This window comes from Eutrigla gurnardus, assembly GCF_963514095.1.
Source record: "Eutrigla gurnardus genome assembly, chromosome: 1".
Lineage (NCBI taxonomy): Eukaryota > Metazoa > Chordata > Actinopteri > Perciformes > Triglidae > Eutrigla > Eutrigla gurnardus.
This window is the reverse complement of record NC_139915.1, coordinates 30,955,436-30,973,035: the sequence shown is the minus strand read 5'-3', so window position 1 is coordinate 30,973,035 and position 17,600 is coordinate 30,955,436. Positions and strand designations below refer to the sequence as shown.

At 42.2% G+C, this 17,600-nt stretch overlaps 1 protein-coding gene across 2 annotated transcripts in view; it reads left to right on the top strand.

Moving 5' to 3' along the window:
* luzp2 (leucine zipper protein 2) overlaps positions 1 to 10,169 on the top strand; it is a 147,004-nt gene extending 136,835 nt beyond the window's left edge. For both annotated transcript variants that reach the window (XM_084016641.1, XM_084016640.1), the window contains exons 10-12: positions 1,822 to 1,926; positions 4,537 to 4,611; positions 9,234 to 10,169. In XM_084016641.1, the coding sequence (XP_083872767.1) occupies positions 1,822 to 1,926; positions 4,537 to 4,611; positions 9,234 to 9,347 (294 nt within the window). In that variant the 3' untranslated portion in view covers positions 9,348 to 10,169. The remainder of the gene's footprint in view (positions 1 to 1,821; positions 1,927 to 4,536; positions 4,612 to 9,233) is intronic.
* The last annotated feature ends 7,431 nt before the right edge of the window (positions 10,170 to 17,600 follow it).

The window sequence follows — 17,600 nt, the reverse complement described above, 5'->3', positions numbered from 1 at the left end:
CAATTGTTTGGTACACCATAAAGTACACAGTAAAAACAAGAATACATCATATGCAGTCAGACCACAATATACTGGTGATAAAACACGTTTGATCACAAATGTGAACAACCAGAGAAAACACCAAACATGCAGCTCCGAATAGAAGCTCAGCTCCTCGTCTTGCTGCTGTCTTTGTAGCGCAGCGTGAATACGCGTCGCTCCCATTAGAAATGAATTAAAGAAAAAAACACGCTACCCTTTAGAATGTAAATGCTGTGTGATAGAAGCTCCTCGGATGAATCATGTCATTTTCATGCTGTATACCGACACAAACCCATTCATCATGAATATTTCTGATTACACACAGCTTGTTCTCATGAATATTACTCACTGCACCAACAAGTGTACATAAATGACAAAATACTTCTACCAAAGCAAAACCGGCAGTGCCCGATTGTTAGAGTTTATTCAGACTATATATAGGAGTGAGTGGAGTGAAAACATGACTCATCAGTATTCCAATAATGACTTGAGAGAGAAAAGAGGCTCACAGAAGATGTAACCCTCCTGAAATCCATAGTTTGGCCTCCAGCACGGAGCGATTCTCCCACCGCCCGATTCAAAGCACGTCAACCTCGCAGGACTTAAGCTTTTTCATTCTGACATCATTTCAGGTGTGTAGTGATATAGATTGTGCGGCGGCACTCCAGAGAGAACCTTTTCATCTCTGGCTGCTCATCTCGCCTTCCTTGTTTTTTTTCTCTCCCTATCCTGCTATCTCCACGTTGCTCTGGCTGTTTTTGCAGCGGGTCACTTCTCTGGAACATCACTGTCCATCATCATGTGGAGCTCCCGGAGCAGTAAAGCCCCCGAACCTTTCCTCCCTCGCAGAATCCTGATTACTTTTTTTTCCCCACTCGGTGCTGAACTGGTGAAGATTTGCACGCCGGTTCGGAGGTCTCGGCGTCGGGAACGTACGAGTCACCGCCGCATCGCTTTTCATTTCATAACAAAATGAGACCTGTCAACAAAAAGACAACTTTTTATTTTTTTTCCACTTTCCTCCACACTGAAAAGGTTAATGGTTGATATTATTCTGTCATAACATGGAAAAAGGGCGGCTGACAACACATTTCCAAGTTAACCATCTGGCTTTGGAGGCATGTCTAGTATAGTTTATATACAGCCTGAGCTGCTGCACTTTATTTAATGTGCACTTAATATCTGCTTTTAGATTTTCTTTTATATAGGTCTGTGATATATGTGTTGGTCTGTCATGCTGTGTGCTGTTAACCAGCTACTGCTTGAAATTACATTTTTTTTAAAACAACATAATACTGATGTATTTCTTCATGAAGCTCAGCTGCTTGTTGAAGCTAACGGTTGCATGTTGCCACAAGGACGGCGGACGTGTTAAACACGATACCTGCTGAGCGCGTTAGCATGCTGACGTTAGCGTTTAGCGAGTGCAGCCTCACAGAGGGAGCTGTTGGTTTTATATTAGAATAGTTTTACATATTTTATACCTGCTTTGTAAACCGGAGCTCAGAAACAGCTGGTGTGGTTGTGCAGTCTGGCTTCTAATTGCAGGCATTCAAATCGGGTAAAAAAAATATATATATTTGTGTAGAAATATTACTTTTTAATCTAAATGCTGGATGTGGTGATGGTTAAATACTTCTTGGTTCACCTCCAAGCCCTTTTTATTTGATTGATTCTCTTTAAGTTTTAAATGACATCTTTGAGTCACAACTGTTTACTTTTGCTGAATCGCCATTCACACCTTTTTATGTTTTTATTTTGAACCCCGAGTTGAAATGTCCTCTCTTGTTCCCCCGACAGGACATCTCTAAAGTTCAGAGAATCGTCTCAGGCAGTAAATCACCCGAGAACGTGGCAGCAACGAGGAGAGAGAGTGGCGGAGTGAAAGCCTGCCAAATGGAAAAGGTGAGCCTTTACAAGTAATAAACCGTTATGGCGTCTGTGACCCGAGGGCGTGTCCGTGTCCGTCAGGTTCATCCGTCCATCATCAGAAATCTGACATTTGAGACCAAATGTCTTCATCCACGTCATCAATGGAAAACTTTAAGTCCAGAAAAGTTTCATCTCGACAGTGAAGACGTTTCCATGGATCAACTTTTACCCTTGACTCAGCTCTTAGTGCTCATTACCAGAGGATTCAGGTCTGCATTGTGACGTATGATTCATGGACTCTGGTAAGAAGGAGGTGATTAATCATTTCGTTAATCGACAGACAGCAGAGTCACCAGGAAAAGCAAGCTAGAGGCAAGGTTGTTATGGTAAGAATTTTGTGATGACTACACAGACGAGGACGACGTGACGATGACTACTGTTATAAGAGTTTTGTATAACCTCATGTCTTAGGTATGCCTAATTGTTGTCAGGGACCTTTATGCACATGATGTCTTGTTCTACACGAAGGTTAACTTTCTATGACGCATCATCTTCTAAACCCTTTAAAAAGACTCAAGTCACAGCACCTGTTACGTTTTTAACCTTAACCAAGACACGTGTTTAGCAGAAACGTACAATGGGGGTTTGCTTTTTTTCGTTTGCTACGGAACAATAAATAACTTTTGATTATGGCCAATCGACCGTTTCCTGCTCTCAAAACGCAGCTTTATTCCCCCCCATTTTTTTCGCCGATGCAGTGCTACGATTGGCCAGACAGGGTCAGGGGTCAAAAGGAGCTTTTTCCCCTCATAGCTACACTTACCCAGAGCAAACACATACCAAGGATCTCCATCGGAAAACATTTGAGTGGCTTTGCTGGCACTTTAAAAGCAGTTATTGAGGCGTTCACTGACCTCTCATATTCAGATTTCACAGACCGGCTTGTCTAAAATCCTGCGTGAGCAGTCGGCGGTTAGAAAGGCAACACTAAACAGGATCTGAAGTAAGCAGGGATCCACTACAGGACACATGGGGAGGATGCAGGGATGCCATCTCTTTGACACCATATGGATATCGTGTCAAAGAGACTTTTTCATGAATGAAATTATGCCAAAGACGATGTTAACCGATAACTGATTGTATGATTGTGGCAGCGGGAGGTGGAAACATTGCGGTGCAGATGAGAGGAGACGTATTTGAAAACAGACACTCAGATATTGTGTTTGCTTGTGAACACATCACATCCCCCCCCTCCTCCCCCCTTCCTCCCCCTCTGTGGGAGGAAATGAGGCCAGACAGTATGAGCGTCTGTAGCTCCCGGTTTAAAAAAATGAAATGTGATCCCTTCACTGTCCGTAGATGGACGTAACTGTTTGAAATCTATATTTCATAAAGCGTGAGGTCGGAGGTCGTCATGGTGGTGTGACACACATATGTGCAGCTCTGTTAGAAGAATAACATCAACGCACCCCTGAAGGGCTGCAGCTAATGATTCATTCCCGTATCAGTTACTACACGATTGATCACGTAGTCGATGAAATGTCAGAAAAAAGGATGAAAAAATGCCCCCCGAGCCGGAGGTGACGTCTTCAAATTGCTTGGTTTTGTTTCTGACCAGCAGCCCAAACATTGCTGATGTCACTCCCAGGCCATCAAACAAGGACGCTTTGTCACGCCCACCAAGCACCCTTAGGTGTCGGGGTGAAACACGTTTGAGGAGGAAAAAGTTTTGAAATACCGAAAAACAGAAAACACAGGATCGTTGTTTAATCGTTAACAGTGATTCATCATTCATTATTAATGTTGTCGTTGATTAATTTACTGATAATTGACTAATAAATAAAATCACTACAAAACTGTAATATTAATATAAATGTTTTTTCTACAGTGCACATGTAAACAGCTTACCTTAATTACCGTCATAAATCAAACCGAGTTAATGTGAAGATTCTAGAGGCGAAGCAGGAAGTCGATGAAACATGGAGCTGATACTGGTCTGCTTTAAAGTCCCTGATACTGGTCTGCTTTAAAGTCCCTGATACTGGTCTGCTGTAAAGTCCCTGATACTGGTCTACTTTAAAGTCCCTGATACTGGTCTGCTTTAAAGTCCCTGATACTGGTCTGCTTTAAAGTCCTTGATACTGTTCTGTGTTTTATTCCCTGATACTGGTCTGTGTTTTATTCCCTGATACCGGTCTGTGTTTTAGTCCCTGATACCGGTCTGTGTTTTAGTCCCTGATACTGGTCTGTGTTTTATTCCCTGATACTGGTCTGTGTTTTAGTCCCTGATACCGGTCTGTGTTTTATTCCCTGATACTGGTCTGTGTTTTATTCCCTGATACCGGTCTGTGTTTTAGTCCCTGATACCGGTCTGTGTTTTAGTCCCTGATACTGGTCTGTGTTTTATTCCCTGATACTGGTCTGTGTTTTAGTCCCTGATACCGGTCTGTGTTTTAGTCCCTGATACCGGTCTGTGTTTTAGTCCCTGATACTGTTCTGTGTTTTATTCCCTGATACTGGTCTGTGTTTTAGTCCCTGATACCGGTCTGTGTTTTAGTCCCTGATACTGGTCTGTGTTTTCACTGCGGAGCTGAAAGAGGGTTGACAACTCCGCGCTGACACATTCTCCCTCTGCTTCTACAGACCGGGGGCGACTGCTTCCAGAATCAGACGGAGGAATCAGCCCCAGAAAGTAAAAAGCTACCGGAGCCACAGCAGGTGAGCTTCACTCAAACTTATATAATAGCAGTTGCAGACGTGTCAACGCCGACTCTCGTTGCTGTTGTGAAATCTCTGTCTCCCCGGGCCTCGCAGGAAATCATTAATCAGGGGGAAAAATGCCGTACGGGTTGATGTTTTTCTTTATTTTGTTTTTTATTATTGTCAGGATGAAAAGTCCAAAAATCAACAATGTTGTCTGCCGCAAAAAACGTCTCTACTCAGACAAAAGCCCACTTCTTCCAACTAAACAACACTAACACATAAATCTTTAAAAAGAAAGGGCTCACAATATTGAAAGGCTTGGTCATTAAATTATTTTTATAAAACAGCTGGGAATTGTAGTTTACGTTACTCTACCAGGAGCTTAATTGTGACAGACCGGCGATCTGTCCCAGGGTGCACCTGCACCGGCTCTGGACCCCCCGCGACCCTGAAAGGATGGGCGGTTACAGATAATGAATGCATGAATAGATGGATGTCTATGATACGGAGGAATAAGCTGCACATGAAATACGTCTTAGCAGATCAATTCATTGTTTGTTTTTTTGGTCTTTTTAAAAGAAAACTTTTAGTTTTTTCATCATCAACATGTCAAAAACTAGTCACATGACAACCATGTTTTATGACAACTCATAACCTGAACTGATTCAACTCAGTATTCAACAGCACATTTCTGAAACCTCATTTCCTGCGTGCCAATGTCACCTGTAGAATGTGATATTCGGTGGCCTGCCAAAGCAGATGCATAGCCGCCGCCTCTCGTCACATTATTGAATTGAGTCACACCTGTTTGGCAGCGGCAGATGGTCTAACAAAACAATGCATCTCATTTCAGTGCAGTGCAATACAGTGTAGCTGAGCGACTGTCTGGCATTCCTAATGTCAGCGGTCCATTTTTAGACTCGGGGAATATTTCAGAGTAATCCAGACAAAATGGACAGGTTGACTTCTCCTGTTGGTTTGCACCAGAGAGAGATTCAGTTAGAGAATGTTTGATTTGTTTTGTATGTTAGTGGACAGTATTAGTACGACAGCCACTGTAGGAAAAGGAAAAAACAGAGCCGAGAGAGGTGGGCAATATTCTGAGAAAAAAAGTTGCAAATGTGCTAGTTTAAAGTGGCAAAATTGCTAGTTTTAAAGTGGCAAATTTGCTAGTTTATCACGATGCAAACAACCGTGAATGTCGCTTTTATCTTTCTAATTAATTCATCCCAACGTGTGACAACGCTTTGCTGAGGTCCTTAGGGTGATGGCTGTTGATGGTTAAAGTCGCAAATTTGCTAGTTTGCTAGTTGCTAGGGCTCCTTACAGTGGCCCTAGTAGGCCGTCATATATTAGGGCCACTGTAGGGGGGAAAAAAGAGGTGGGCAATAATAAGAGAAGTCGCAAACACCAACAATAACCATCAACAGCCATCACCCAAAGTACCAAATCAAGGTGTTGTCACGTTGTGATGTTTTAATTAGAAAAATAAAAGCGACATTCATGCAAATCTGCAATTTTATAAAGTAGCAAATTTGTAACTTTATAAAGTCGCACATTTTTGACTTTTTCCTCTCGGAATATTGCCCACCTCTGGCCTTTTTTTTTTTTTTTTTTTTTTTTCTACAGTGGCCCTAATACGCCATCATATTTCTGTCAAATAAGGAAACACAAACTACTTGCCTTTTACTGTATGCGGACCAATCATGGTTACGTCATCTTCCCCAATCCAAAGGCCCATTCTGAGCCAGGAAAAACCCTGTTCCACTTTGTTGATAGCAAATAGCGATAGCATAATAAATACAACAAGAGATGACTTTTCACAACTCATTATTAAAAAAAGAAAACAGAAATAAACTAAATGGGAGCGTTTGCTTATACTAAAGAGATAAAGGTGTTAAATAACTGAGAAAAGCTAATAAAAAATCAAAAGATAACATCCCCGTAATATAACCTTTGTTCCACCAAGATGCATTTAGGAGATCGAACTTAAACCAGATCCCTTCGTATCTCACAGATTTATGATATTTTCACATTGTGTCAAACCAACATTCGCTGTGTTTCCCCGCCGCCGGTCGGTTCCCCTCATGCACGGCACTCGCCATTCACGTCACGGTAAACAATTTGATTAGTAACGATTTGCATTCTGGTCTCCGTGGATCAATCCACATTAAAGTGCCCCCTATTCCTGTCACTGCTCTGCCTTCATTATGTGTTCTCATGTTCGATTTCTTTGACTGAGAACCTGAGTGGTGTCTTGCCTTGTGTCCCGACGCTTTTGGAAGAAAAGGCCATTCTTGTAGCCTCGCTACCTGTTGTGGGTTTTTTTTTTTTTTTTGTACAACATGAAGAAAGGTGAGACACGCTGTGCGACAAACCCTCGTCTATTCATCCCACCGTGTCGCCGCTGCTGAACATCGACGAGCTGACAGACCAGCAGCCAAACCCACACAGGAGGTTTCAGCCAGATTGTCTAGAATGTCAACAACAAAGAGGACAAAAGAGACTATGAAGTCTTTTATGCCACAGTATGCAAACCTGTATACTATCTATTCAAATGTAAAGTGTATTTGTTTGAGTGGTCTTTGAGAAAAGAAACCTATAGTGACAAAGAAAAGTTTTTACAAAAATCCTCCCTTTAATTACCAACTTTTGGATCTCCCTCTATGTGCTATATTTAAAATCATGAGCATATCTACTGGCTCCACACTGCTCTCAGCATGGCTAGCAGCCAACAGTGCTGACAGAGCTAGCAGTGTTAACCTGAGGGAGAAGGGGAAAAACTGAAACGATATCCGCTATGGGAGTCGAGTCATGAGACAAAGCCCAGAGAAGGTCTGATAACCACACACACAGAGGGACATTCTAGACATTACTCTGCTATATATTCCCATAGCAAACCGTTGCTATGGGAATGCTCTGATTATCGCACAGAGAAGCTTTATGTGATATATAAGACTCACACAAAAGAAGCAAAATTCCAAACCCACGTGAAAGTGGGCGGCGGCTGAGGCGGGCAACAAGCCGAGAGTAGGCGAGGCGATGAATCGTCTGTGAGAGTCATGGAGTACCCAGCCTTCAGTCGCTGGATCACAAAACACACTTACGATAAAAGAAATGTACCACTCACTATTGTTCGAATTACATAACCGCCGAATTAGGTTTACTTTCGAGCTCCCCAGAAAGTGATCCGATAAATGTAAAGTTTGTTTTGCTCCGAGCCAGGTGATGGAACTATAACCCGCCGCCACGCAGAGCGATGTGTAGCTCAATAATTTGCAGGCAGCCAGCGAGCCCGAAGGCATTCTCCAAAGTGACATTGGTAAACACAAAACAGATGCTTTGCTCGGGGAATTGGTTTCTAGAGCCCGTGTGCGGTGCTCAAACATGTCATTGCCCAAAGTGACTTAAATTATTCAGAATACCCCAGAAAATTGCATATTCCATTAATGAAATATATCGGCGACGCCAATAATTGTGCCTTTAAAATGTTAGTGGGGATTTGTGAAAAAGCAGGATAAGAGGACCCCCCCCCCCCCCCCCCCAAACGCACACTCTTTCTTTTTAAACGCGTTGTGTTTCAGTGTGACACTGAACTTTAAAGAGGCTGTTATTGCTCTTAAAAAAAACCCTCAGAGCTGCTGGTTTTCCTTCTCACCAGGTAGTTAATTACATTTATTCCCATGTGTGTATATATATTTATGTATTTTTGTGATATCCGGAATGAAAAGCAGCAGGACTCTGTAGCTGCATGCATCCTCCTACTAAGTCAGCATTTCAAAACCTTGTATCGCAACAGACTGTCAGTGATAAATAAAGTATTGCTACCTTGAGTGTTATTACAAAAATAATGATGCCTTGTACTCCACACAAACCCCAAATTACAAGGCGTCATGTTCACCCTTGAGTTGCTTTTGTGAAAATGTAGAATTCACACCAAACAAAGAACAAACCAGAACAAACCTTCACTGTGAGCTGTGATAAGGAAGCAACATGAGTCAGCTACGCGACAACAGTTTATTCAAAATATCTGAGTGTCGAATTTAATACAGTCGTTATGATATATTTCTGAAAATGATGTTAAAACATGCAAAATTACATAATTCAATGATACGTTATGGCCACATTTTAGCCTAAATGATGTGTGAAAGACACAATAGTCATTAAAAACAATGTATAATGTAGGTGAATAGGCCTATTTGGGAATTAAACATTTAAATGATTAGAATATAATATCAATCAGCCACTGGGGCATAAATCTGAGGGACGACTTCTCCAGAATCACCCAGAAAATAGTTTGTATTCTTCGTATTTCTATTCTGAAAAAGAGCCTCCGATGAAGCAAATCCTGCCATTTTGAATCTTCGGAGGCTCTTTGGTTAAAGGGTTTAGACTACAACACTAGATCCTCATGTTTTCACCCCGCCGGGAGGGGGCGGAACCCACTGAGACTACAGACCGTGTGTGTGGTTGTGTGGAATCAAAATATCCGATGACGATACCCAGAAGTTTGCTCACCACCACACGTATATTCAGGAGTTGTTTTCTCTGCCGGGATTACGGACCACCGCATGCCTACTGTGGAATATTACTGTGGCAGTCTCATTAAGAAATCTATATCTTCTGAACCCAAACAGCAAAGGAGCCAAGTGCAGACTGGAAAATCCACCACAAAGCTCTCAGACGACAGCGGGGAAGCCGAGGGAGGCGGCGGCGGTGGCAAAAAGACAAAGACACACGAACGCAACTGAAGCGGACGGCGTTTCATCCGAGATGCAGAGCTCCTGCGTCGCCTGAAGGATCTTTCTAAGAGCACACACACTTGCGCACTCTCACAAAAAAACAACATAATCGTGCGCCCACACACACACTCACACACACACACACACTCAAACAACAGACACACAGCTATACGTACGCATATCAGCGTTGTTTGCAAAAAGCTGAGACACGGGAATTGTCAACAAAGTTCCAGGTGTCATCTGCAAACCTCCATAGTGAAAACGGCATGCATACTAGAACTTCTTTTTAAAAGGTAGCAATGGCACTGGTAACTTGTTTCATGATTGTTCATTTGTCGTTTTACTTATCTTGAGTTTTATTCCGAGTGAGGACACTGCTTTCTAAATGTGTGATCTTTCTAGAAAAATAAATCCCTTTTCGCACCGGTGAGGTCTGACACTGTATCCTGTGATATATCAATTGATGAATTAATAAAAAAAATACTCCTACTACTACTACTACTACTATTACTACTACCCAACTTTAGAATATCGTTTGTCACTCATTGTAGCAAGGTTAATTTACTCCTCCACATTTTGAAATATAGAGGCTCAAGTTGGCTGGCCAACTGTTCAACATTTAATATTTCTGCGCTCTTTTCTGCCTTTAAACACCCAAAGAGGCAAAGAGCCAAAGACTCACAATGGGTCGTCTCCCTGAGAATGTGCCATGCACTGAGTAGTAACTCCTAGCTACATGTATCCGTGTTATCTGACCTTTCTGTGTCCTTTCAATAAACTGTAATTTTCAGTAAATATGTGAAGAATAAATGGTTATTCGTGGGAAAGAAATGAGTGAGTATGTTTGTGATCAACGGAGGAAAAGGTCGCGCGGTGCAATCGGCGCCTTGTGAATATTAATGAACGCTTCAGGAAGAAGGAGGCGCTCGACGAGTCCAAAATGTGTATTTTTTTTACTTTGGTGGAATAATAATCAGATTTAAACAGGGAAGGTCAGAGGGTGACCTTTTTCTTGTCCTAGCTGTCGAAAAAGATGCAAATCCAGCTGCAGTTTAGTGAATACTTGTATGCCGTTTGTCGGCATAAATGTTTTGTGTTAAATAAATTCTCATCAGGTCAGCGGATACGACCTCTGAACTTGCTGCCTCTGTACAAGTCAGCAGCCGAATTCAGCCTTTTCATTTAGATGCATCTTATTATCGTCCATTTTTGCTGCAACTGATGATTGCTTTTATAAGTACTTTGATATTTTTGCCCCTTTAGAAGTCTAGCAGCAGGTCCCGAGTCTATTTACTCCAATGAATCCAGAAATCTGCAAATCTTCCAACTGCTCACCCACTTAGGAGTCAGTCACTTAGGAGACTTTGAATATGTTAGAGAGCAAATTTGACTTATTAAGTGATTTTGTTGCTTAAACTTTTGAAGAAAAAAAATGTACATATATAAGATATTCCAAAGATGTAATGAGGCATGGACCAAGCTGTGGTATATGACGTACCGGGGTCACAACGGTACGTCATATAATGAGGCATGGACCAAGCTGTGGTATATGACGTACCGGGGGTCACAACGGTAATTATGTATGATTTCAACAGAGTCTATGATTCAAGCCTTTCCCTCAACTTCAAGCATCTTTATCGTCCAGAATCCCCGTCAGTAGAGACCTGCCATAGATATAATACAACTATGTTCTACTGTATGTAGAGTGTTTAGTCATCCTCACCATCGTTGAGACATCGCTCTCATATGTTTTGGCGTCCATATTTGTTTGTGTGTCTTTTAATCAGCTTTGTGGTTTCAGCATCGCCTTCGTGTGACATTTGGGTCCAACGGCGTCCACGCTGGAAAACGTTAGCCGACAGGTGCACGGCTCTATTTAAAAACAGTAATCCGTCTCTTTTTTTTTGGTAAGTTCGAGAGCCTCCTCCAGGTTTCGGCTCGGCGTCTCGCTGAGAGCAAACAAAAGGGCCCAACGCCAGGAGATCTGGAGGCCAAACCCTCGCAGCAGACGCTGCCATGAAACCTGAGAGCCGCCGGTGGGGAGACGAGGAGACGAGGACGGTCAAGGCTGCTACGAAGAGAGCCGTCTTGGATTGGATCAAAGGGACACTGTGGCTTTTGGAAGCAATCTTCATTTTTCTGTCTCCCACCTACAGCTTGTGGAAATAATTACTCCGACTTGACCAAGTCAACAGGGACATCTTTCTTTTGAGCATTACCAGAACATTTTGCTTGCATCTTTTTACTTTATTAAGCTTTAATTTCTTCAGGATCACAACATGCTGTTGCACAAACTATCATCATACACTCCCGTAGTCCAGTTGCCCTATGGGTAAAATAAGCTATTGTTCTCATTTCCAACACAAAATGGAGGAAGTTAGCCGAGCTGATTGGACGATTAAAAACCACCTGGAAGATCCAGATCCTGGAATATTTTAATGGATCTGCTGGAATAAATCTGATCAAGATTTAATCCAATTAGTTGCTGAACTCTGGTGTGTTTGGTCCACATAAGCTCTCTCACTCTCTCTCTCAAGAGTGTCAGAAATGGCAGACGTCACCGGCTGTGGCTAATTAACGGTGATTCTGTGAGTAATTTGACGGCGGGCCAAAGTAAAACTTGGCTGTTGTTTGTGTGCACTCTGCAGGTCCAGGATCTGTTCTCTGCCAAAGATGGTTTCGGAGGTAAAGGAAGCGTCCGTCTGCGACACAGTAGAAGTAGAAGTAGAGCAGAACGGACGGAGTCAACGCGAGAGGAAGGGACGGAGCATTCTGTTTCTGTTTCCTTTAAACTATTCAGACAACCAGACTCTTACCGGCCGCCAGTCGACCGGCGTTTTGTTTATTTTTACAGTCCCAGTTAAACTCAAATCTGATCAATAATTCAAAGTGAACAACTTTTTGTATTTTTGAAGCGGGGCCTTTTAGGATCCGCATCAAGCATGCTTGTGAAACATTTAGAAGCCGACAGCTGTTATTTCATTGTGTCGGATACATATTTCAGTCGACATTTAGGCGAATATAAGCGTTGGATTTCCCCAGTGGAGGCATTTTTAACCTTAACACAGAAATTAACAATACATAACAACAGTAAGGCTTTTTAACAACTTTGTGAAATGATGCTGCCTCACAGTAAAATCACAGCAAACGTACGAGTCGTGGATGAATGGAACTTTAATTCTGCAACATAATTCAACAGGATAAGATTATTGCATTCAAATTAAGTCCCATAAATTACATACATTTTCGTTCTTTTTCAGTCAAAATGCATATTTATACACAAACATACCTGGAAAGAAAACTTTTAAAACTCTCATGAGGGAAAGTTTTTTTAACCTCAGGTTGCATTAAAAAATAGAGTTTGACCCATCAAAGGTAATTTTTCAGAGCCGTCGTTTTGACTCAGGTGTCACTAATAAAGTTAACGGTCACCCCGTTCCCTTCAATCTGCCCGGTCGGCTGTGACAACACCAGGATCCTGGAAGTGAAGCTTTCCTCTGTTCAGCCGTGTTTCCATGAATGTACTTTTTATGCACATTATGAATCCGAAAAGCTGGAAGGAATTTCTAAAGTTTTTTTATGCTCGCTTCAGGTGGTTTGGGACATCGGTGTGTGACGACGAATCCAGCCGGTGTTCCACTTTCAGGACTCGTAACAGCTGATGAGCCACACCTGGGCCGGGTCTGGTTCCAGCTATAAAAGCTCACCAAAGGAACGAGGACCTCCAGCTCCCCAACACAGCTGCTGTTTTCCTGTTTTCAGCCACACACTTATGCATCACTGGTCACCGACTTTCCACGTTTGTTTGGTTCATTTTGTGAAATAAATGTGTCTATTTATTGCCTTTAAAATTGTCTTGAATTCCGTTTCATTCTCACTAAATGAATGTTTGAATGACCAAGAAGGACTCGAGCAGATAGTTTTTAGTGAAGATGCATGTTTGGGAAGTATTGCAGATATGACATACTGCACAAGCAGCCTGGTCATGCATTATGAATTCCTTTCCAGGGAAATGTAATTTGTCCTGGTTTATGTCTCTCTGTTTTTTTTTAGTCCAAGTCTGAGGAAGTCAGAAAAAATAGGACTTTCACCCAGGAGACGACTGTTAGTGTCCAGTGTGCACAAAAGTACTTTTGTGGATTTATCTTATGTTGAATTTCACAGCCATTTTAAGCCAAACCCTTATTTTTTAAAAAACCGAAACCAAGTTGCTTTGTTGCGTTTAGCTTTCTTCTGTTTGAATCTGTCTCAAATGGCAATTTTTCAGTCGGGAATACATTTGTTTTCCCGGAAGTGTAATCAAGAGTGCAGTTCAGTTAAATGGGAACGTAATTTTGTCGAGACGGGCTGAACAGGAGTTGTGTGAGAGTTTGTAAACGGACGTTGAACCTTGCCCCCATTTACCTTAACTCATTGAGCGTTTTTTCTTTTTCGAAGAAAGAATACATTTTCTCCACAGATGAATGGAAACGTATGAAGGTGTATTAGGGCCGCTGTAGGGAAAAAAAAAAAAAAAAACAAGAGAGGTGGGCAATATTCAGAGAAAAACTACTTTATTATCGCGGTCATAGAGGAAGTAAACACGTTGCTTGACCGGATGTTTGCCGTTGCTATGACAACAAGTGAAAGCTACTGCTAGCATCTTGGCCCAACCACCTGATCAATCAACACCCATTAGATGACAATTTGGCCCGTATTAAAAATCAACAATAACCATCAACAGTCATCACTCTTAATTAGAAAATTAAATGTGACATTCATGGGAAGTTAGCTAGCATAGATGCCATTAGCATCGCAATAAGGTAGCAAAATTCGCCTTTTTTTCTCCGTTTTTTTTTTTTTTTTTTTCCTACAGTGACCCAAATACGGCGTAGTAGAAACGCGACTCGCGTTGGAGTGCAGATGTATTTCTGATGCTGCCGTGATTCCTGGAGATCGAAGGTTCGTTGGGTCTCGCTCCTCCAATCTTCTCATCACGTGTGCGAATCCCATCCGGAGTTTCCTCTAGGTGGAGTTATCTCGTAATCAGTAAACCCTGTCTGAGATCAGCGGCGTCATGTGTGCATGGAGAGCTCCACGATGCAGACAAACTCTCTCAGGGCCGTATGTAAGAATCAATTTTGATGTTTTTTTAAGCTCACCATTATGTGTTCTGTAGGCGATCCATTATCAATCCAACTCCCTGAGTATTCCTGAGTAATTGTCACGCTCGGCTGCGTCTGTTAAATCACCTCTCAGCACACGGATGCTGTTTTTATATCATTATATCATTCATCTGGACACACCTGTCAGCCCCGGTTTGCATGAATGAAAGGGCTGCTTTCGATTCCTGTCAGTTCTGAACGGCGTGGCAGGCGGACCCGGGTCAAAAAGCTTATACAGATATGCTTATTTTAAAGATGTGTCGAGTGCCAGATTAAGAGACACGTGAGCAGGACTCCTGTGGAGCAGCGTTGACTTTTAATATTCTCCTGCTTGAGCACTCATTAGCTCCAGGAGCTGCCGTTTATGCAACGCCATCAACTCAGCACCTAATTAAACCACAGCAGTATGGAAACGATGTAGGAATGCAACATTTCTTGTACTTCCTCTTACCTGCCTGGAAATAAACGGTGTTAAACTGAACTTTCCGACCTTTTTTTGTTCATGAATTTTGTTTTTGTGTAAATTGCCATCATTGATCAAATGGATGTGGATTATTTTCTCAAATCCCCCATTCATCATCATCTGCTCTTTACATGGGGAGGCAGCAAGACTCACAAAACCTCAAACTTCATTTCCCAAGAACATAGTTTAATTCATAAGGCAGAGTTGGATTATGCAGTACATTTGGAGACTTTATCACATTGGCACATAAAAAGTCAGCTATAGTGCAGTTGCTTTATTAACTTAACTTTATATATTTTAGCTACATTTGTCCCTTTTTCAAGATCACAACATTTTAAGATGATCTGCTCTTCTAAAAAACAGTTCTTCACCTGCTGAGCTCGTCCTCGCCGTTTGAAGGGTGATGTCATAATTTCCCTCCATCTCTGCTCCCGTGTCTCTTTGCAAATATCAGCGGTTTCCGACTCCCTGCTGTCGCTCTCTGGCCAACTGTGAAACGTCTTTCAACTCCGTTCTGTAAAAATCAAGGAGATGTTTTCAGGGTCAAACACTCGTTCAACTCACTGCAGCGTTGAGGATTCTCCATTAGTAAATAAAATGTCAAGTAAAAACTTACTTAACTTCTCTTCTAGAAAACCTCTCAAGGGTCTGAGAGTCTGCCCCCCGAGCAGTCCTGGTTCTGGTTCTGGGTGCTGGGTCCCAGTGGGGTCCAGCAGACCAGCGAGACCCAGTTACAACAATATTCTCGCCATTGGTCTCGTTCACTTGTTTGCTCATTAAAAGGCCTCAGAATCATATTGAGGCTGAGGTTATATAAACAGTCAAAAGTTCCTTTTAAGCTAAACTGTTCTTATGAGTATCAAGCAAAAGATGACAAATGGGGATAAAACTGACTAGCAGTCATAGATTACAGAGATAAAACTACTTTTGAATTCAAAATGAAAGACCCGCATGTTTTGCTTTATAATCCCAACAAATGTGGGTACATTTTGGTTAAATGTGCTTTTAATACAAAGCAGACCGTGAGCAAAGCCTGGAATTTATAAATAAAAAAAACAATTTCCAGTCTTGGATAAATCTCTCTGGCAACAATGATGGATACTTTCTTCAATTAATACAAATGAATGTTTCCTCTTCAAATGAGCGATGAAAGAAAAAAACGAAAGATTGTAATTACCACAGTGTTTTTTAAAAACAATAGTGTTTGGTATTCATTCATTTCAGCACTCGTATTACTTTACATCCTTAACTTAACCTTATTAAAGACAACAGACGTGATTTGAAGGTCAAATGACAAAAAAATAAAATAATAATTTGTTATATTTGTAAGGACAGTTCTGTCTGTGATTAAATACACAGATTATCATCCTCATTTAATGAAGGAATTACAACAACACAGATTTCTGGCACAGCTCCTGTAAAATAAGATTTTTTCAAGGTTTTACTGCCTCATAGGACAAGATGACCTTAGTTTATCTGCCCAGACTGGATTGGGTTATTGATCAATAACAATAAGACGCCTTTAGATTTCTGGCTTACAAAACTCATTTTCCGCTCTTTACACCGCTGAAACCCAAACTAAACTCTCTGTCCTCTGAAGTTTGTGAGCAGAAAGGGAATAACATCCCTCTCTGCTCACTTGTTTGAACCATCACAGCAAAACCCAATTCAGTTCTGTCTTGTTAAGATAGTGGGCCCCAGTTTCGTGGCGCAGCGCAGGGCTGCGCAGGGTGGTGGAGCCGGCGTAAAGGTACGTGTCCACAGACAGCGGTGTTTCCCCGCGTCCCATTCATTGTCTATGTGAAAAGCCGTGCAATGCATTCTGGTAGCGTTGCGGCGAATGTCGAGAGACGGTGCGCGAGTTGGCCGCTCCTCATTTGCATAAAGTTGAAGTCGAATGTACTTTATGCTAATCAGAGGCGCCGGGCTCGACTCGCCGCCTCGGGAACGCTCGCTAAAATCTTTTAAACTGAATGTGGTCGATCTAAAATAAAGACAGATTCAGCAACTGCATAGCTTATTTCTCGCTTAAAATGTTTTCAGAAACACCTTTCGCTGAACTATTTTCTTAAAACAAGAAAACATTTCTCAAATGAGCTGCCATGTTGGTCTGCGTGAACTCCAGAGCAGACAGGCCAGCAGTGAAAGCGATCGTCCAATCAGGTGCAGCCATGAAGTGGTTGTAGCAAGGAGCGCCTGTCAATCATCCTCTAGTGGCAGCCCACCAAGCGTGCAATACTGGGAAGCGGCGCGTCCACTCGCGTTTAAAATCGCCCCTGTGGACACGTACCTTCTGTCATCGGGTTGTCAAGTGACGGAACTTGCACTGAACCTCCCCTAACGCATTAAAGGAGAGGAGAGGAGCTCATTTGATTGGTGAAGATCTGAATCGGCTGTATTAATCCCAGTCCACGCCTCGTCTCCTCCTCGTCTCCCACTCACGCCTTCAGGTACGTGTCCACAGGGGCGGTTTTAAATGCGAGTGGACGCGCCGCTTCCCAGTATTGCACGCTTGGTGGGCTGCCACTAGAGGATGATTGACAGGCGCTCTCCTTCGTACAATCACGCGTCTACGAAACTAGGGCCCAAAGACTTGAGTTATTACGGTCATGTGTTGTCTGTCCAATATGTTATTAGACATTGTGTGGAATTATC